The 21,456-nt window shown below is 42.3% G+C and overlaps 1 protein-coding gene across 1 annotated transcript in view; it reads right to left on the bottom strand.

Annotated features, from left to right (window-relative positions):
* The window catches only part of LOC140204068 (connector enhancer of kinase suppressor of ras 2), an 807,212-nt gene extending 800,876 nt beyond the window's left edge, over positions 1-6,336 (bottom strand). The window contains 1 exon segment of the mRNA XM_072270362.1: positions 6,133-6,336. Within this exon segment, the coding sequence (XP_072126463.1) occupies positions 6,133-6,196 (64 nt within the window). The 5' untranslated portion in view covers positions 6,197-6,336.
* Positions 6,337-21,456: the final 15,120 nt, after the last annotated feature.

Here is a 21,456-nt window from a genome sequence, read left to right as displayed (position 1 = left end):
TATTTCTTCAGCAACCTCTCTGAGGACTCTGGGATGTAGGCCAAATGTCATATCCACCTTAGGGCCTTTCAGTTTGCCCAGCACTTTTTCCTTTGCATATCAATGGCATTCACTGCTGCTCCCTGACATTCACAGACCTCTGGCATGCTGTTAATATCCTCCACAGGGAAGACAGATGCAAAATACCCATCAAGTTCACCTGCCATTTCTTTGCTCCCATTACTACCTCACCAGCATCATTTTCCAGTGGTCCAATATCAACTCTCACCTCTCCTTTTACTCTTTCTTAAACTGAAAAACTTTTAGTATCCTGCTTTATTTATTTGCTAGTTTGCCTCCACATTTCATTTTTTCCCTTCTTACAGCTTTTTTAGTTGCCTTTTGTTGGATTTTAAAAGCTTCCCAATCACCCAACTTCCCACTCACTTTTCCTAACTTTTAGGCCCTTTCCTTGGCTTTTATGCAGTCCTTAATTCCCTTTATCAGTCACGACTGCCTACCACTGCCATTTCAGAACTTCTTCCTCTGTAGGACATATCTATCCTGCGCTTGTGAACTATTCCCAGCAACTTCAGCCATCTCTGCTCTGCCATCATCCCCGCCAGTATCCTTCTCCAATCCACCTGGGCAAGTTCTTCTCTTATGCCTCTGTAATTCCCTCAATTCCATTGTGATACTGATACATGTGATTTATGCTTCTCCCTCTCAAAGTGCAGTATGAATTCATTCATATTATGATCACTGTCTCCTAAGGGTTCCTTTACATTAAGCTCCCTGATAAGACCTGGTTCATTACACAAAATCTAATCTAATATAGCCTTTCCCTGAGTAGGCTCCAACACAAATAGCTCTAAAAAGCCATCCCACAGGCATTCAACAAATTCCCTCTTTTGCAATCTGACACCAACCTGATTGTCCCAAACCCCTTGCATGGTAGACTTTTTCCATTGAGAGTGGGGAAGATTTAAACAAGAGGGCATGGGTTGAGAATTAGAGGACAAAAGTTTAGGGGTAACATGAGGGGGAACTTCTTTACTCAGAGAGTGGTAGCTGTGTGGAATGAGCTTCCAGCAGAAGTGGTTGACGCAGGTTCTATGTTGTCGTTTAAAGTTAAATTGGATAGATATATGGACAGGAAAGGAATGGAGAGTTATGGGCTGAGTGCAGGTCGGTGGGACTAGGATAGGGTAAGAGTTCGGCACAGACTAGAAGGAATGAGATGGCCTGTTTCCGTGCTGTAATTGTTATATGGTTAAAGTCCCACATTACAATTGTGTCATTACCCTTATTACATGCCTTTTCTAGCACTCTTTGGAATCTCAGCCTTACATCTTGGCTTCTGTTAGGAGGCCTATATATTATTCCCACAATGTTTTTTTTACCTTTGCAGTTTCTTAACTCCACCCACAAAGATTCAACATTTTCTGATCCTTCTAAAGATGTAATTCCATCTCTTACCAACAGAATCACACCACCGCCTATGCCTTCCTGCCTGTCCTTTTGATAAAAGTATATCCTTTTATGTTAAGCTCCTAACTATGACCTCCTTTCAGGCATGACTCAGTGATGCCCACAACATCATACCGACCAATCTCTAATTGCACCACAAGTTTGTCCACCTTAGTCCGAATGTTATGCACATTTAAATACAGCACCTTCAGCCCTGCATTCTTCACCCTTCTAAATTTTGCCTCTGTGTTAAAAATACAGTATGCTGTTGTGCAGAGGGACTTGGGAGTACTTGTGTATAGAATGCAGAAGGTTGTTTTGTAGGTGTAAGAGGTTATCAATAAGGCAAATAAAATACTGCCGTTAATTGGTAGAAGGATTGAATTTAAGAGCAAAGAGATTATGCAGGGTATTGGTGAGGCTACAGTTGGAATATTGAGCATAGTTCTGGTCTCCATACTTGAGGAAAGAACTTTGGAGGTGGTGCAGAGGAGGTTCACCAAGTTGTTCTGGAGATGAAGGAGTCAGACTATGAGGAGAGATTGAGTAGTCTGACACAGTACTCATTGGAATTCAGAATGAGAGGGAAATCTTATAGAAACATAAAATTATGAAAGGGGTAGATGAGATAGAGGCAAGAAAGCTGTTTCTACTGGTATGTGAGACTAGAACCTGGGAACATTGCCTCAGGATTCAGTGGAATATATTTAGAATGGAGATAAGGAGAAACTGCTTTTCCCAAAGAGTAGTGAAACCATGCAATTCTCTGCCCAGGAAAGCAGTAGAGGCCACCTCATTAAATAAATCTAAGACATACATAAGATTTTTGCATAGCAGGGGAATTAAAGGTTATGGGAGAAAGCAGTAGTTGAAGCTGAATCCACAGCCTTCATTTATTATTCATCTTCAATCGTATTAAATGGTTCAGCAAGCTCAATGGGCCAAATGGACCGCTCTCTGTAGTGCTCCTGTTTCTTATGTGCTAATACTTCTTTCTGGTTCAAAGATTATGTCACATTCATATTACAAACGTGATGGGTGAAGGTAAACAAAAGGTTGCATCACTAGACATGGTATATTCAGAAAAGTTTGAAAGGACCAAATATCAACAGTTGAAATCTCACTGGACTCATTTACTAGGTTCCTGTTACAGCTATCTCTGTGTGCTGAATGACGACAGTTCCACGATTCAGGGCAAAGTCGTCACTTGATTGACATTCCTCCACCCCCACAGGTAGAATATCTACTACCTCATGCGGGGGCCACAAATTACACAGCAGCAAATTGGCAAGGTTTTTCCAAGGCTTATCCCAAACCGAAAAGCCCCGCTACCAGGACAGACCAATTTGCAGCGTGTGCAAATTCCATTCCAAATGCCCACCTTAGCCTCACTTAGAAATATATTGCTATTCCTTCAAAATACCTTTTCCAGGATGCTTTGTGATGGGCAACAAATGTTGGCTTTGACACCTACAAACACACGCATTCTTAGTACTCTCTCTCTCTCTCCCTCCCTCTCTCTCTCTGTCTCGTTTAATGTCTTATTTCCCATCGAAAAACACACAACACCCACATATATATAAGCAATACATCGTGTGAATTATAAGCATCTAGAAGTTTATCGGTCTGCCTCAACAAAATACTGAAATTAATAAATTGAAAACTATGGTAAAGAAAAAGAAGTGGGTTGACTTTCAAATAGATTTAAAACAAAGCCTTTAAAGGAAGACTGCTCTCAAATCCCAAGAAATTCATTTTTGATTAAATGAAATGTGTCGTGAATGTGCGCATTTGTTACAAGCAATAATAATGAACTGGCTGAAGGTGTTTTTTTTTGGAGTGAAAGATTAAGTCGTATTAAATGTGCTACTATTCGTTGTAAGATTCAATGCGTCTGTCGAAAACCTGAAATAAGTGAAATAAGTCTTTCCTTCCTACAGGTGTTGAGTTCCGCATTCGGTCTCGCTAATCAGCAGCAGAATACCCTGTCGTGGCCCGAAAGAGGTGGGCTGTGACTCGTGCCCATATTAAAACGGCACATGTGATGTTAACACACCGGACATCCCCACACGGCGAAAAAAAAAGGCAGAGCTGTTGTGGTATGCTTGTCCTTGCACGTTCAGTCCTCCTACAGGTAGCAGCCCAGAATTTTTCTCAAAAGACTTCGGTCACTGATAGCGGCAGGTCGTGATGGGGCTGGGGAAGAAAGCAAGCCTCGAGTGTGAGACGAATGTTAACAGGACTGCAGACCCTGAGGGACAGATCGGTTTGGCTCTGTTCCAACCCACTGGAGTCGCGGAATCATTTCATGGCGAGGACACACCGAGGAGGAAAGGACTAAACGGTTATTTCCGCAGCACGGCTACTTGCTATACCGATCTAATTGGCTCCCTCTCCTCTAGGGGCTGTGTATTGTTTGGAAAGATGCCTTTTTTTTTTGGTGTATTGCCTACATACAACATGTATGCGGGTCTAAGTACCAAAAAGAATACAAAGCTATCACCAATGGAAACCACAATACAATCAAATCCAGATTAGATGTTATCTTTGAAGTGTAAATCACTTTACGAATGCATTTTACATTGAAAAGGTGTGTATTGTGGCACAGTACCCTTTTGTCATTACATTCTGACAATGTCCGGTTACCAAAGAATGGGTCACCATTGCGACTTAAATATTGAGTCCACCCTGTGTCGTTGAATGATCGTCAATGCGACTAATTAAGATTTGCCAATAGCCTGTTAACAGAGCAATAGTAACTGACACTGTCCAAATAAAGAGGCCCGTTGTTGAGGAAGCCAAAACTGAAGAGTAGATGCCGACATAAGCATTCTTCACAGAGAGAAAACGAAGGGAGGACAATTGCAAGAACGGGGGTGCAGTCAGAAAGACGCCATTAACTATAGATAATAAAGAAAAATATCTCCATGCTTATTACACTAAATCCATCTCAATTTCAGTTAAAATCGGCCCTGCAAAGATCAGCGCACACCCTGGATAACCTTCCTTATCTGTTGCACGCAATGTGTGTGTATTGCGTTGGAATATGCAAAGATCTGGGTGGCTGCGTAGATATCAGCGTAAGGAGTCTACCTAAGACTTCGTGCTTCCTTAAGTTTCCATAGCCAGCGCAGTCCTATTCTTGGGCTGCACTTCCTGAGCCAAAGGAGAATCCCCGTTTTCGTCTCCAAACGTGGATGAATACTGCGTGAATCACCAGCCGCGTTACATAAAAAATCAACCTGAACATGAATGGGAAGCACCGCCTGGAAAGGAGCGATTCGTTGCTCTTCGGTGATTAGCTCCACATGAAGTAGAGTTATGGTTTTCTATTACAGAGAGTTAAATATCATATGTGGAAGAATAAATTAAAGTTGGGACGCGATGGGCAGATGGAAGATTAATTCACCACCTATGGCCGTGCCTTCATGATGCCATGATGGTTGGCAGGCTTTGGAAATCGTTTCTGAATGGACATTATGCAAATAATATTTTAAAAGTGTCACGGATGAGTGAGCTGTTATGCTGGGATCACTCATATTTTCAATGCGGTAGAGACTGTCTGACTAGTTTGTGAAGGTTTGTGTGTTCCGTTTCGGGCATTCAGTGAGTCGGACGGCTATTGATTAGGAAGCTGACGGATCACCAGCGCTTCTCTGTATTTAAGATTTTTTTAGATAGTGCTTTATGCTAATGATGCATCAGTCACAGCAGACATTTGGATGCTGTTCAATTTTCAGACAGAATGAAAACACGAATTCCCGCCAGTGGTACCTCAGAGCACCGACTTCCCAACACCTCACACTCGGGCTGCTGAATGTTCCCATTTGGTCCTCACGCATGATAGAATTAGCTTTTTGTCTACGGGTCAGACTGGGGCTAGTTCTGCTACTGACTAACTAATAAATGCGAACCGACAACTCCAAGCCGGAGATTTCTCAAAACAACGAAGTAAATGTGTACAAATTGTGCGCCAGCTTGTTTTATGGAGGCTCCCTACACATACGTCTGTAGTTGCCTGCAGCATCAAGTGCATCTGCCTTCCTCCAATCCTGAGATAAATATTGCAGTTGATCGCTCTGCTCAGAGGTGGCATTCTCCCGATTTGACAATAGCTGCATTGGCCTGATGTGAATACAGTACATGTTTAACGGCAGGAGGGTGAAGTGGCGAGGAAGGGGGAGGGATGCAACGCGAACGCGGAATACATGTCAATGTAATTCAGAGTCGGGAAAAATAACGAAAGACATGGGTATCAAAGGCGGAGATCCCGCGTTTTAGAAGCAGCAAATCACTCGCATCTTGTGAAGCTGTACCGCATCCAATCCGCACCGTATCGCAGGATTACACATCAGTAAAGCCTACTCGACAAGAACTGGCTCCGCTGAAACACCCCTCGGATTCTTAGGGCTCAAGTTATCTCCAAGAAACGTGATTATAAAACGACACGAGGAGGCTGGGTGGGGGGGAATCCTCAATTCACACTCACAATTTGGGCGATTGTACTGGTGAGTGTACAGTGGGTTAGTAAGCTAGTACCAGTTGTTTTTTACTATGTACTTTTGCTAGACGAGATTGCGTTTTCCCTCCTCTCTCCACAGGCTGTAAATGCAAAGGAAAATTAACAGAGGCAAAAGCTGTCGCTAATTTCTAATCAATCGTAAATGTACAAAACATAAGTACCTTTCATCCAGTCCACCACTTGCTTCGGCGTCCACTTGCTGATGGGTTCCATAACCAAAGCCATAGGTGCCCAATTTTCGTGGTACCGCACACCAGGCAGGCAGACAGGAGGACAGAGAGGGCGGCAGATTATTTCAAAGCATGTCCGAAGCAAAGAGAAAGCTGGATATCATCGTATACTCCAGATGTGTGTGCATGTGTGTGTATGTGTGTGTGTGTGTGTGTGTGTGTGTGGGTGTGTTTGGAGGAAGGGAAGAGGAGGAGGAGGGGCTTTTGTTGAAGGTCTGAGAGAGCCCCGTGGTTCCAACCGCACTGATCCGTCGAGATGATCGCGGCAGCTTCGCCGAGCGCTGGCTGCAGTAACCTCAGCCACGGTGCGCCGGAAATAGCGCAATATGCAAAGTCCGGACTTGTCACTTTCCACTCACATCCTGCTCTTCCCAAACTATCTTCTGGTCTGTGGCGGAGAACTGGCGGGTAGACAGTGGCTTACAAGCTCACGATGCTGCGCATAGCAGAGTGGACACCGTCCTTGAATTATCACAAAGGAGGGAGCGCTAACCAGAGTTCCAGCGCTCACATGGACGGTACCTGGGACTTAAACTCGCGACTTTCAAACGGAAGTGTATGTTGTTAACTAGCTTTCTGCAGCGACAGGTCTCCTAAATCAGACCATTGGCAACTCATTTCAGGGCACGAGGATGTTGAATTTCTAGCTCGTCCGTCTCGGAATACTACGGATTTCCACATCCCAGGCCAGAAAATGGACAACTGCTATTGACATTAAGATACCAAGCGGAGATTTCCACGTTCGTGCCAGCCCTTCTTGCACCCTTGCCTTTTCTGGTTTGTTTGCTAGACTGAGAGAATGCTTAATCTTAGTCCGTAATCTTCCAAGACTGGCGGTTTTAAATTGAGGGCTTCACTGTCCTGTTTATTCATTCTCGCCGCCCAGCAGGGGTTGTCGGTGACATCCGAGGAATTGGATGCTAGACAGACAAAAATCCATAAAATAATCGAGTGACGGTGATCTCAATTAAAATTGGGAAATGATGAATGATACCAGCGACTTCTCAGCATCAGTAAAGAGAACAAAAAATGACTGTTGAATACTTGAAAGCATCTATACGGCAAATATTTGAAAAATAAATACATTTCCACAGGTTGGAAATTTCCAAGCCAATGACTTACTTCAAGCTTGGCACAGATACCCTGTCCAAGGTGCTCACTCGTGGCTCTGCTTAATACGCATCTTTCTTGATACATTGATTCTAATGGATTCCATTGTCGTTATATATAATTTCCTCCGTAAAAGCAGAGCGTCAAGCAACTGATTTCAAAACCCCCGTAAATTAACTTTAGTGTGCGGAAATTTGTATTATTTTTTTCTTACTTCCGTGAACGAGATGGGTCACTGTGCGTGGGGATGACCGATAAAATGCATGAATGCTCCGAAATTATGGTAATGTAACTTCACAATAGTATTTGGAAAGTTAATTCACGTACTGTAAATCTACGAAATTATTGTTCATGGGTAATCTATATCATGTGCGTTAGTGAGATCCATATGTACAGTTGCCTGTCAATGCAATATAAATTAACTGAATTAAATACGACCAATTCAAAGTAACAATTCATATCTGAAACTACGTTGGCCTAAGAAATATTTCTGCAACATTATGCCAACTCAACTTTACAAAACGCGTTAGCTTTCCTCTTTTTGACACTCTTGTTCCCAGTTAACAAAATGTTTTCAACTTTCTTCTTGATATGATCAGGCACCTGCTTTCAGTGTGTGTACCTCATTCGTGTGTGTGTGTGTGTTCTGCTAGACTCTGATTAGTTACAACAGACAAGGGGATATCAGCGAACCGACGTCAAGAATAATCTAATTAGACTAATTCTTCACTTTTCAATTAATTTTTCATAAATTCTTCTATGAAATAAAATTTTCACGTCGTTCCTGGCCTTTTCGCCAATAACGTTAAAAATGTCCATCTATCAACTTCTCTACCAATGGAGGCTTCCTTATTAATTTTGTCGCAATTTTTTAGGATTTAAAACGTGTGTTGTCTTGTAAGAAAATAAAATAAGCCAGGCTTCTTCAGTTCCTTTCCCCTGGAATCTTTCCGTAAATAGTTTCTGAACTCACTACAGTCACTTGCTGAGGCGCAACACTCCAGTATTTTATCAAGTTCCAATATTTCTTCCTTGCTTTTCAATTCTGCTTCACAGCTAATGCTCAGGGTTGTTAAACACAAGCGATTCCGCAGATGCTGGAAATCTTAAGCAACACACACAAAATGCTAGAGGAAGTCAGGCAGCATCAATCGAGAACAATAAACATTCTACATTTCGGGGCGAGATCTTTCATCATGATCTGTCTTTTAGTCAGCTACGTGGAACGGTCCATGTTCCAATCCTACACAGATAACTCTCCCCAACTTTTCTACACTACATAGACGGCTGTATTGGCTCTGCTTGATGCACACATACTGAACTCGTCAAATTCATCAAATTTGCCTCCATCTTCCACCCCGCCCTCAAACTTACTTGGCCCATCTCTGACGCTTCTCTCCCCTGTCTCGACCTCTCTCTCTCCATCTCTGAAAGCAGGCTATCATCTATCTTTTGTAAACACACTGACCCTGACGGCTATCTCTTCCCACCCTGTCACTTGTAAAATTGCTATTCCATTTTCCCAGTTCTTTTGTCTTTCCAGCATCTGTTCTCTTGATGAGGCTGTTCATTCTAGAATATTTGAAATCTCTCTTTTTTCAAAGAATAGCCATCGATGCTGCCCTCACCCATATCTCCTCCATTTTCCACAAATCTATGGTCACCCCATCCTCCCACCACCAGGGATAGGGTTCTCCTTGTCCTTACCGCCCACCCGACAATCCTCCCTATCCCGCACACCATTCTCCATAATGTCCGGCGTCTACCACTAATCCCATCTTTTAACACCCCAGACCCACCATTCTCCACTTTCTCTACCTATCCTCCCGTGTCCACTCGATTCTCCCCACTGATCTCCCTCCTAGCATTTATCCCTGCAAGCGGGACAAGTGCTACACCTCCTCCTGCCTCACCATTCAGGGCCCCAAACAGTCCTTCCTGGTGAAGCAACATGCTACCTGTGTGTCCTTTGGAGTCATCTCCTCATTCGGAGCTCAAAGTGCGGCTTCCTCTACATTGGTGAGAGCCGAGATAGGTTGGGGAAAACTGTATCACCGAGCGCTTGCCAGAAAAGGCGGGATTTCCTGACGGCCACCCATTTCAACTAGACTTCCCATTTCCATTGTGACACGTCTGCTCGTGGCCTCCTCTACTCTGTGATGAAGTCACACTCAGGATGGATATTCCATCTGGGTACCCACCCACCTGATTGCATAAACATGGATTCTCGTAACTTCTAGTCATTTCTCCCTCCCTCCTCTGTTTTCATCCCTCATTCTGGTTCCCCCATCCCTTTTCCTCTCCTGCCCATTACCTTCTCCTTCCATATTTCACTGACCTCCCTTATCAGATTCCTTCTTTTCAGTTCTTTACCTATTCCACCTATCACCTCCCTGCTTCTTCCTTCATCCTCCTCTCCCACCCTCACCCCTCACCTGCTTTCACCTGCAGCTTGTGCACCTTCCCTCCCCCCACCTTCTTATTCTGGCTTCTGCCTCCTTCCTTTCCAGTCCTAATGAAGAGTCTGAGCCAGGTGTCGACAATTTATTCCTCTCTGTAGATGGTACCTGACTTGTTGAGTTCTTCCAGCATTTTGTGTGTGTTTCCTTTTGCCTTTTCAACCTTACCTGACATCTTCAGGAAATAGTTCGTATTACCTTTCAAAATGTTTCCTTTAAATTACATTACCTCTCTTAATTCTTCAAAGAAAATGTAATATTTTACACTTGTGGTATTAAATTTTATCATGCACGTGTCCACTCATTCTTCCTGCATGTATATATCCTCCTGGATCGTTTTACTCCTTTGTTTACAACACTTCTCTGTTTTGTATCTGCAGATTATGAAAATGTACCTTGTAGCCCAAAGACAAAACAATTAATAAATTTTATTTTAAAAAGCGATCATGAAGGTACTGTATTTAAATGCACGTAGTATTTAGAATAAGGTGGCTGAACTTGTGGTGCAACTAGAGATTAGTTGGTATGACGTTGTGGGCAGCACTGAGTCGTGGCTGAAAGAAAGTCAAAGCTGGGAGCTTAACATCAATGGATATACTTTGTATGGAAAGGTCAGGCAAGAAGGCATAATCAGTACCCTGGCTCTGTCGGTAAGAGTTGGAATTACATCTTTAGAAAGAGGTCATGATAGGTCAGAGAACGTCAAAACTTTGTGGGTGGAATTGAGAGACTGCAAGGGCAAAAAAAAACATTGTGGGAATCACGTGTAGGCCTCCAAATAGTTGCCAAGATGTGGGGCTGAGATTGCAAAGGGAGCTGGAAAGGGCATGTAATAAGGGTTACAATTGTAATGGGGGACTTTAATATGCAAGAGGATTGGGAAAATTAGGTTGGTGTCAAAAAGGGAATTTGCTGAATGCCTACAGGATGGCTTTTTAGAGCAGCTCGTGCTTGAGGCTACTCAGGGAAAAGCTACCTTAGATTGGGTGTTGTATAATAATCAAGATTTCATTAGGGAGCTTAAGGTAAAAGAACCCTGAGGATTCAGTGATTGTAATATGATTCAATTCAAACTGCATTTAAGAGGGAAAAACACAAGTCACATGTATCAGTATTGCAATGGAATAAAGGGAATTCAAAAGCATGAGAGAGGAGCTTGCTCAGGGTGGATTGGAAGGGAATACTGGACGGGATGACAGAAGAGCAGAAATAGCTGAAGTTTCTGGGAAAAGGAAATAGTAGGATAGACATGTCTCACAGAAATAGTTCTTAAATGCCAGGGCTAGGCAACCATGGCTGACAAGGGAAGTCAGGGACTGCATAAAAGCCAAGGAAAAGGGCATATATATTAGCAGAAGTGAGTGGGATAATTGGGAGGTTTTAAAATCCAACAAAAGGCTAGTAAAAAACCAGAACAAGGGAAACGATGAAATATGAGGGAGAACTAGCCAATAATATAAAGCAGGATACTAAAAATTTTTTTCCAATTATAGAAAGAGTAAAAGGGAGGTAAAAGTTGATAAATGACACTGGTGAGGTAGTAATTGGGGACAAAGAAATAGTGGATGAAATTAATAAGTAGTTTGCAACAGTCTTCACTGTGGAAGACAATGGTAGTGTGCTAGAGGTCTGTGAGTGTCAGGGAGCAGGAGTGAGTAACATTCTATTACAAAGGAAAAAGTGCTAGGCAAACTGAAAGGTCTTAAGGTGGATAAATCACCTGGACCAGATGGACTACATCCCAGAGTCCTGACAGAGGTTGCTGAAGAGATAGCAGATGCATTGGTTATGATCTTTCAAGAATCACTTGACTCTGGCATAGTTCCGGAGGACTGGAAGATTGCAAATGTCACTCCACTCTTTAGGAAGGGAGGAAGACAAAAGAAACAAAATTATAGGCCAGTTAGCCTGACTTCAGTGGCTGGGAAAGTGTTGGAGTCTATTATTAAGGATAAGGTTTCAGGGTAGTTGGAGGCTTATGATAAAATACGTTAAAGTCAGCAGGGTTTCTGTAAAGGAAATCTTGTCTGACAAATCTGTTAGAGTTCTTCAAGGAAGTAACAAGCAGGGTGGACAAAGGAGAGGCAGTGGATGTCATTAACATGGATTTTCAGAAGACGTTTGATAAGGTGACACATATAAGGCTGCTTAACAAGATAAGATCCTACAGGAAAGATACTGGCATGAATTGAGGAATGGCTGACTGGTAGAAGGCAGCGAGTGGGAATAAAGGGGGCCTTTTTTGGTTGGCTGCCAGCAATTAGTGGCTTTCCTCAGGGATCAGTATTGGGGCCACTACTTTTCACATTGTTTGGCAATGATTTGGATTATGGAATTGATGGCTTTGTGGCAAAGTTTGCGGATGATACAAAGAAAGGTGGAGGGGTAGGTAGTGCTGAGGAAGCAATGTGATTACAGAGGGACTTAGACAAATTGGAAGAATGGCCAAAAAAGTGGCAGATGGAAAACAGTGTTGGGAAATGTGTGATAATGCATTTTGGTAAAAGGAACAATACTGCAAACTATTATCTAAATGGGGAGAAAATTAAAACATCTTCATGCAAGACTCTCAGGAAGTCAATTTAAAGGTTGAGTTAGTGGTAAAGAAGGCGAATGACATGTTGGCATTCATTTCAAGGGGAATAAAATATAAAAACAAGGAGATAATGCTGAGGCTTTATAAGACACAAGACAGGCCCCACTTTGAGTACCGTCAACAGTTTTGGTTCCCATAGCTCAGAAGAGATATGTTGTCATTGGAGAGTGTCCAGAGGTGGTTCACAAGGATGATTCTGGGAACAAAAGAGTTAACATATAAGGAGTGTTTGGCAGCTTTGGGCCTGTACTCACTGGAACTTAGAAGAATGCTGGGGAACCTCATTGTGACCTATCGAATGTTGAAAGGCTAGATAAGGTGGATGTGGAGGGGATGTTTCCTATGGTGGGGTATCCAGAACCAGAAAGCACAGCCTCAGAATTGAGGGGTGACCCTTTAGAACAGAGGTAAGGAAGAATTTTTTTCAGCCAGACAGTGTGAATCTGCGGAATGCTCTGCCACAGACTGTGGTGGAGGCCAAGTCTGTGCGCATATTGAAGGCGGAAGTTGATAGTTTCTTGATCGGTCAGGGCATCAAAAGTTATGGCAAGAAGGCAGGAGTTTGAGGTTGAGTGGGATCCAGAATGGTGGAACAGACTCAATGGGCTGAATGTCCTAATTCTGTTCTTATGTCCTCTGGTCTTATGGTCCTTGAATCAACCATCGAGAAGTACTACTGGAAATCACAATTCACTATTATTCTCTGTGTCCAAGCCCCTTTTATTATTTAGGCTTCAACTGCTTCTGACAAGTGTATGGCAGTTTTATAAAAGGCTATCTGTAAATCCATATCCATATGAATAGCATTGTCCACAGGTAAAACCTCACCATGTGCCACTTGGCTTGAACAAATCCATTCCATTTTTTCCCTTTAGTAATCACTTCTTGTCAAAATGACTACTAATTCTGTCTTGTATCAGATTATTACTTATAAATGCTCCTCCACCATAACTTTAAAGCTTACTTTTTTTTCTTGCATTTAACTTGTACTTAGTACACTGCAACTGTGTTTTCTGCTGTTATTACTTATGCAGTATTGTCCATTAAACTTTACCTCAACATTCGCATCTAAAAATATACTTTAGTCATAAAATACAACTGTACACACAGTCACCGTTGCAGACATCAGATCAGTCTTCTCGGAAGAGAACTCACAGAAAGTGTCGGGCCCAGATAGAGTCCTCAGCCATGTCCTTTTATCCTATGCAGATCAACTGATTGGAGCATTTGCAGATATTTTTAGCTTCTCCTTACTTCGGTCTAAAGAACATAAATCTGTACCTTGGGTACAAATTTACAAATTTAACATTTCTTTATTTTCATTCACTACACCTAACAGATAATTTATTTATTTATGCGAGGGCAGGTTGGCACTGATTTCATTCCCAGCTGTTCAGCTGATGAGAAGTTTGAGAGATTCAGTTTTACACAGTGCCCAGATCTTCAATGTTCAGTGGCAGGATAGTTTGAATTTTTTTTCTCTCCAGGCAGCCTTTGCAGTGCCACAGAATCCTGCACCGTGGCTCATCTGCAACATTCAGTTGTGGACTGATCTGTGTATTGGAAGACAAGCAAGTTTCAGAGAGACTAAAGTGTGTTTGACATTTATTTCAATGTGTGTCCTTTAGAATAGCTCAAACAACTCAGAGTCCTGTCTCATATGGCTGCTTAGGATGAACTTTTCGAAGATCTCTGCATCCCCTTTCAGGCATTCTTTGCAAACACACATTCCAGGGGATAGATAATCTATTTCACTGCAAAATCCTCTCATTGGAAACAAGCAGAGACATTGAGATGTCAGTTGTACAAATAATTGAAGATCTTTCTCAGCACTGGCTAAGCAAGGTCTTGGTTCTCGTTTGAATGTTCTGATAAAGAGGCATTCTGCCGAATGACTTTGAGAGCTATCTCACAGGATCCACCGTTTACTTTTCGTGCAGAGTCTCAAGGATATTCTGTGCAGACCACTGCCTTATTGATTCCTGGGTATCAGTTAACGGCACAATCTAACAGAATAGAACTTACCAAGGTAACCTTTTGCAATACCGGGAACAGGGAACATCTCAGCACTTTGTGACACTTGGTGTTTGCAAACGCAAATTCAGATTTATTTATCACATGTGCATGTTAACATACAATGAAAAGTGTCATTTATGTTAACAGCCAAGTATATGCTGGGGGCAGCCCACAAGTGTCGCCATACATTCCAGCGCCAACAATGCTCGGCGGAACAACACAGAACACAACAAGCAACAAAACAACAGCAAAATAAGCCCCTTTACTCCCTCCCCACTCCCTGAACCCACTCATACACACAGTTCTCCAAATCTACAATAGGCTTCCAGTCTCCAGGCTTCGACCAGCGGGCTTCATTTTCCGAACTTCCAGTTGACCTCCGGACTGGCTGATGATGGGACCCGGAACTCCGGGCTTGAACTCGAGGTGCACCGACTCACCAGCCCCTGGGCCACCTCGTGTTTCTGGTTCACATTGGCACCCGATCTTATGAACTAACGAGCTGGGACAGCACTCCTTTAACACCTGTCCAATTCGCTAGCCTTTCAGCACAGAGCTAAGGCCCAGACTGCACATCACTGTCCCCAAACCCTAACCTACCTCCCCTTTCTGTCCCCAAAACCATCCCTATGAACTTAAACAACAACTGTCTGAGCCACAATCTCGACAGAGTCCACAGCTTGGCAGCACTTTCACATACACCCAGGGTCTACAGATTCATACAGTAGTTGCTACTAGGATGAGAGCCATACTGAGTACAGTTCCCCTGCTCCTTTTCTTTGGAGATTTATCTGTTTTGAATCCCCAGATGAAATGGAAGACAATTCAAGTGACTCAACATATTGGCAGATTTACTTTGCATGAGACACTTTGCACCTGAACCTACGTCCCTGTGATTCTGCTGAAAGCTTTTCATTGTACCTGTGTCTCACTACACTTGTGCATATGAAAATGAATTTGACTTGACTTGACCAGGTTCTTTCCATAATCAGCAGGGAAAACTATTCCCATTTCTACCCAGATTATGTGCTGCACCCAGTTTTCATTCGCCTGAACCACATTCTCAGTGTCTTCAGGTAGTCAGGTCTGAGAATGAAGGACACAAAAGTTCAACCAGGTCAGTTGTCAAAAAACATGGCCTTGATTTTGCTCAAGTGTGACTGGCTTCTGAGGCCAGTTTGTTGACAAGATGACAATACGATATACAGGTTTCCCCCACCATCCAAAGGAAAAGCGTTCCTATGGAACGATTCGTAAACCGAAATGTCGTAAAGCGAAGAAGCAATTACCATTTATTTATATGGGAAAATTTTGCGAGCGTTCGCAGACCCAGAAATAACCTACCAAATCATGCCAAATGACACATAAAACCTAAAATAACAGTAATATATAGTAAAAGCAGGAATGATATGATAAATACACAGCCTATATAAAGTAGAAATACTTCTCTACAATGATTGCCTGCATAAATCTCCATAGCAAAAATCTCACGCAAGCGCTGTTGGCATAAACGCGCTCTCCAGTAACCTTTAAACTATGAAGCTGCCAAATCTACCAAATAACACGTAAAACTACATAGCTTATATAAAGTAGAAATAATGTATGTACAGTGTAGTATCACTTACCAGAATTGGTTCAGCGCCGAGCATACTGATGATGGTGTGTTAGGCTGAGTCATCGCAGGTTGGGTGGTGCAGTGGCCCCCACCCTCCCGGCCGCCGAGCGATATACTGCCGTGAAGCACGCAGGAATGCAGCGGTAGCTGGGAGGCACACAGCACATCTTTAAGAAAAAAGCCGAAATAAACATGCTAATTAATTAGGTGCTGCCCGGCATGTAATTATCAGCCTAGATCAGTGCCGATTTCCAATTGCATCGTCTCTGATCTGGGCCAATAATTACGTACTAGGCGGCACCTAATTAATTAGCATGTTTATTCCAGCTTTTTTCTTAAAAATGTGCTGTGTGCCTCCCAGCTACCACTGCATTCTCCGCGAATCGGTACAGTATTTGTCCGGGGCCTGGGGTTTGGGGTGGTGGGACACGGGGGTGTCATCTCATCGTCAATCAGGGCAGGCAGCTCACCTTCTCCTATGACTGCCCGCCTCGATATCGAAGGTCAAGGTTCGTTGTCTGTTGTGGCTGATGTGGAAGGCTTGCTTGACTGCTGAGCCTCACGCATTTTTCTATCATACACTTGTTTGTAAGCAGTCAAACCATCCTGCAAATATCCCCTAAACCTACGTACCCTTTCAAAATTAAAGTTGTACTTTATCATTGCAGCGAAAATCTCACGTAGTTGCTTCACATTCATTTCGCTACTGCATTCTGTTTCAATTGTTATCCTTTCCTCTTCCAATTGCATCAGATCTTCATCTATCAGTTCTTGGTCATGGGATGCCAAAACCTCTTCAACATCATCTTCGTCAGCTTCCACAAGTCAAACTCACTTTGTCCTTGCTTCCTTCACCACGATCGAAATGCTTAAATAGTCTAGTTTTACACTAAGTGTAACACCCCTACCCTTTCAGGCTTTTCCGACACCTTAGAACTCATCTTGCTAACGGCTGCTCAATGCAGCTTGTTAAAGCAATGCCATTCCAAATCCAAGGGAGAGTGGCTGCTCAGGGCACACGCTGCCTTTTATCACGTGCTGATTTTTTCGCGCGGTGATTTTTTTATTGCGTGCTGCCTTTCTTCGTAACAGTGAAAACACCTTCTGAAAGCGAAAGCAGGATACTAATGTAGGTCTTTCATAACAGTGAGGTTTCGTAAAGCGAACGTTCAAAAAGCGGGGGACACCTGTATTAACATCCAACAAAGTTTGAAAAGAATATATTTTACACAATAGGATATTGGACTTTCTAAAGTCCTGTTTTATTCTAAAATCTATCATTAATGGAAAGGCAACATTGAGGAAAATACATTGAAGTTATTTTTTGTGATGGAATGAATAATTATTGTAGCAGGTGTGTTTGAGTGTCCCATGATATGGGAATCAGACTTTAATGTTACATCCTGATATCACTGTTCTGTGCTGGTGTCTTAACAAACAATTAGAATCTTAGGATCATGGAAATATATGACAGAAAACAAGGCCCAGATCTCATTGGTTCAAAAAGGGATCCATCAATTTCCCTCTAGTTGTCCTACCAATTAGTCTGAGGTGATCTATCAAGAGAAAAAGGTCACTTCTGAATAGACCCCTGATAATTAATTTTCTCCCCCTTCTCCTTTATTCCAAAGAAAACTTCAGCCTATTCAATCTTTCCTCATAGCTATACTTCTCCAAGTCTGTAAACATCCTTGTGTGTCTCCTCAGCACTCTGTCTATTGCTGTCACAATCATCCTGTCATGCTGTTTAAATTGTATACATATCTGATTAGCATTTATGTAGTTTTAGCAGTAATCTTCTTGCTTTAGTGATCTATGTGTTGACAAATAAGCACAAATATCTAATTTTCTTTTTCACAACTTCATTGGCTATCTTTAGGGACCTGTGAAGATGAACAAATAAACATATGTTTTTCTGTATTAGTTCATATTTCTCTCCACACTGAAAAGACAATTTGACCCATCAAGTCTGTGGCACCTCTTTCACCCAATGTCAAACCGTTTACGTCCTAATATTTATTGTTTATTTTCTTGCGCTCCCAAAGCGTATTTTGTGCTCACCTAATCACTCCATTGGTATCTTATTGTAACCAAGAACTTCCTTTCTCACTTTCAAATGCAATAGCAATTTTGGTATCATTGACAAAATGTTCCATGTGGTCCTTACAATAGATCATTGTTACCTGTCCATACTTTTCGTGGGAGTCCATAGATTTGTTTACTGTGGGCGTCACGTGACCCCAGATTCATTTTACTGAGGGTCCACAGTTTCATTTCTATGTGCATTACCTTATGACGTATGCTGACAGTATAAAAGAAATGTGGACATTTTGTTAAGAAGGGAGTGAAGGAAAGAGATAGAGAATGAAGACTGCATTTCGAGCTATCCAGGAACAGCTCATGATTGAGAAGGGTAAAGTCTAACGCTTACCCATACCCAAAGGATTGGGTTAATCAGCGGCACACTGTGCATTGTGGAGACGTGTCTGTCCTTCGCATGATCCATGGGTGTGGATTTCGTGACAGTCAGTTTGTGAATTCGCTCTTTGTGGACTTCGGAACAGTATTCCTTGGCTGGGATCTTCGGTAACCATTTCTTCATTCGCTAGCCGCGGAATCTTTGGAATTCGTTGTGATCACCTTGTCGCTGCACTGTGAATCCACAAATCTCTCCTTTCACCTATCTCATGAATTACTGGGACGCTCTGAATTGCCACTTTGATACTGTGCCTGAGTAAGATTTGTTAAGAACAGGTTCTAAGTTTGATTGTAAGGGAGCTATAGACGCATAACACTGTTAACTTCTGTTTAAGAAAGCACTTTATTCAATTTTCTATATTTTTGAGTAGATGTAAATAAATATAGTGGTTTTAATATTAAACCTGACTCATTTTGTCATCTCTTGCTGCTGGTACGTCACGAAGTCATAAAAAACTGGGGTCTCGACCACGAAATGAACAAATTTGAAGCTTATTGATTGATTGATTATCGATCTCATTGGCTACGATGCTTTTGATTGACTTGTGTGGGGAAACCAGCAACATTTCTGGCATTGCCAGACCCTAAGGCATTAGGGGATGCCAGAAAGGATCACTTGTTGGCCATTGCTAAAAACCTAAAACTTACTGAGGTGAAACAGTCTAGGAAAAAGGTGCAGATTCAAAAGGTTATAGCTGAGCACTACATAGATAAGGAGGAATTTGAGGAGGAGGTATTAGAGAGGTTTCCTGAAAGTAAACTTGAGACCCAGTTACGAATGGAACAAATGAAGTTAGAGAGATTTAAATTAGAGGCTGAGGAAAGAGAAAGAGACAAACAAAGGCAGTTTGAGATAGAGATGGAGAGGTTAAGGCTCGAGAGGCAAACTTCTGGCTCTAGGGAGCTGGTTGTACCAATTGTGGCCAGACAGCAGGTTAAACTGGTCCCTGCGTTTGTTGAGGCTGAGGTTGATAAATACTTCTAGCATTTTGAGAAAGTTGCTCAGAGTCTAAAATGGCCAAAAGAGAGTTGGCCTGTCTTGTTACAGAGTGTATTTAAGGGTAAGTCTCAGCAGGCTTATTCTGCCCTATCAATTGAAGATGCAGCTGAGTATGAGATTGTGAAACAGGCTGTGCTTAAAGCCTATGAACTGGTTCCAGAAGCCTATAGGCAAAGGTTTAGAAATTTGAAGAAGTCTGTGAACCAGACTCATGTGGAATTTGTTTATGAGAAATCTGTGTGTTTTGAAAGATGGTGCACATCTAAATACATGGGTGGTGATTTCAACAAACTGAAAAAGTTAATTTTAATTGAAAAATTTAAAAGAGGTGTGTCCCTAATGACATAAAGGCATATTTAGATGACAAGGATGCTGTCACTTTGCAGGAGTCTGCTAGATTAGCAGATGAGTTTGCTTTAACCCACAAATTTAAGTTTACCCCGAGTACGACCTTCCAAAAGAGTAGCGTAGATAGTCAGGGTAAACCAGAAATTAAATCTGGGACTAATGACAAAAGTAAGGATGGGGGGAAGCAAGTGATGGAGAAATATTCTGGTCTTACTGGTCACTATTGTAGGAAACCTGGTCATGTTATGGCTAACTGTTTCCTTCTGGAAAAGAAGAAGGAAAAGGAGGCAGTTCCAGATGCCTGTGTTCAAAAGGTTGAAACACCTGTGAACCCACGGGGGTCTGAAGCTCTGTCAACAGCTAAAATGTCTGGTCAGGTTAGGAAAGAATTCATTTTACACCAGATGGGTTTGTTTCTCTAAAGGAAGGGTCAACCGTGGTACCGGTGAAAATTCTTTGAGATACTGGGGCTTCTTAGTCACTTAGACAGTGTTCTAAAGTTTAGTGATGAGACTGCCATTGGTGAGGTAAATCTTATTTGAGGTATTGGGTGCGATGCTGTTTCTATACCTCTGCACAAGGTAATTTTGAAGTCAGAGTTAGTTTCAGGACTTGTTAAAATAGGACCCAGTTTACCGGTGGAAGGTACTTCTTTGTTGTTAGGGAATGACCTAGCAGGTGGTAAAGTTGTTCCTGAAGTGCAGCTGACAACTAAGCCAATTAATGATGATGCAAAGATAGACCCTAACATGTACCCCTCGTGTGCAGTAACTCGAGCTAGGGGCAAGAAACTTGCCAATGCAGATGGTCTTCTGCAGCAGGATTCGGCTACTCATGATAGCCCAAATAGGGAATCAGATTTTGATGACTTGACAGGGACTTTTCTGCCTTCATTGTTTCACCAGGATCCAGGTATTAAATCTGATAATAAAGATTTATCTCTATCTAGGAAGGAGCTTATAGCAGAGCAGAGCAGAGACCCTGAGATTGAAGCTTTAAGAGAAAAAGCTCTCCAGGTGAGGAGATTAATAAAGTGCCAGTAGGGTTTTATTTCAAAGATGGAGTGTCACTGAGGAAGTGGAGACCACCTGATGTTCCTGCAAGTGATGAATAGGCAATTGCTCCTAAAGCCTATAGGAATGAGATTTTAACTTTGGCCCATAGTAAACTATGGGTGGCCATCTAGGTGTGAAGAAAACTGTGAACAAAGTTTTAAAACAACTCTTCTGGCTTAGTTTGAGGAAAGATGTTGCAATATTTTGTAGGACTTGTCACACTTGTCGGGTTGCGGGTAAACCTAATCAGGTCACCCTGGTGGTCCCACTGCAGCCTGTTCCTGCATTTGGTGAAACATTTCTAAAGTTATTGTGGATAGTGTTGGCCCATTGCCAACGACTAAAACTGGTCATCAATATTTACTGACCATCATGTGTACAGTATCTAGATTTCCAGAGGCAATACCTCTCAGAAATATAAAAGCCAAAACTGTGTTGAAGGCTCTCGTAACACACATAAAAGTTGCTGGGAGAATGCAGCAGGCCAGATAGCATCTCTAGGAAGAGGTACAGTCGACGTTTCAGGCCGAGATCCTTCATCAGGAAGGCTCTCATAAAGTTTTTTACTTTATTTGGTT

Source organism: Mobula birostris, chromosome 10 (assembly GCF_030028105.1).
Source record: "Mobula birostris isolate sMobBir1 chromosome 10, sMobBir1.hap1, whole genome shotgun sequence".
NCBI lineage: Eukaryota > Metazoa > Chordata > Chondrichthyes > Myliobatiformes > Myliobatidae > Mobula > Mobula birostris.
Note: the sequence above shows the minus strand (reverse complement) of the source record. Positions and strands in the feature narration are given on the sequence as shown.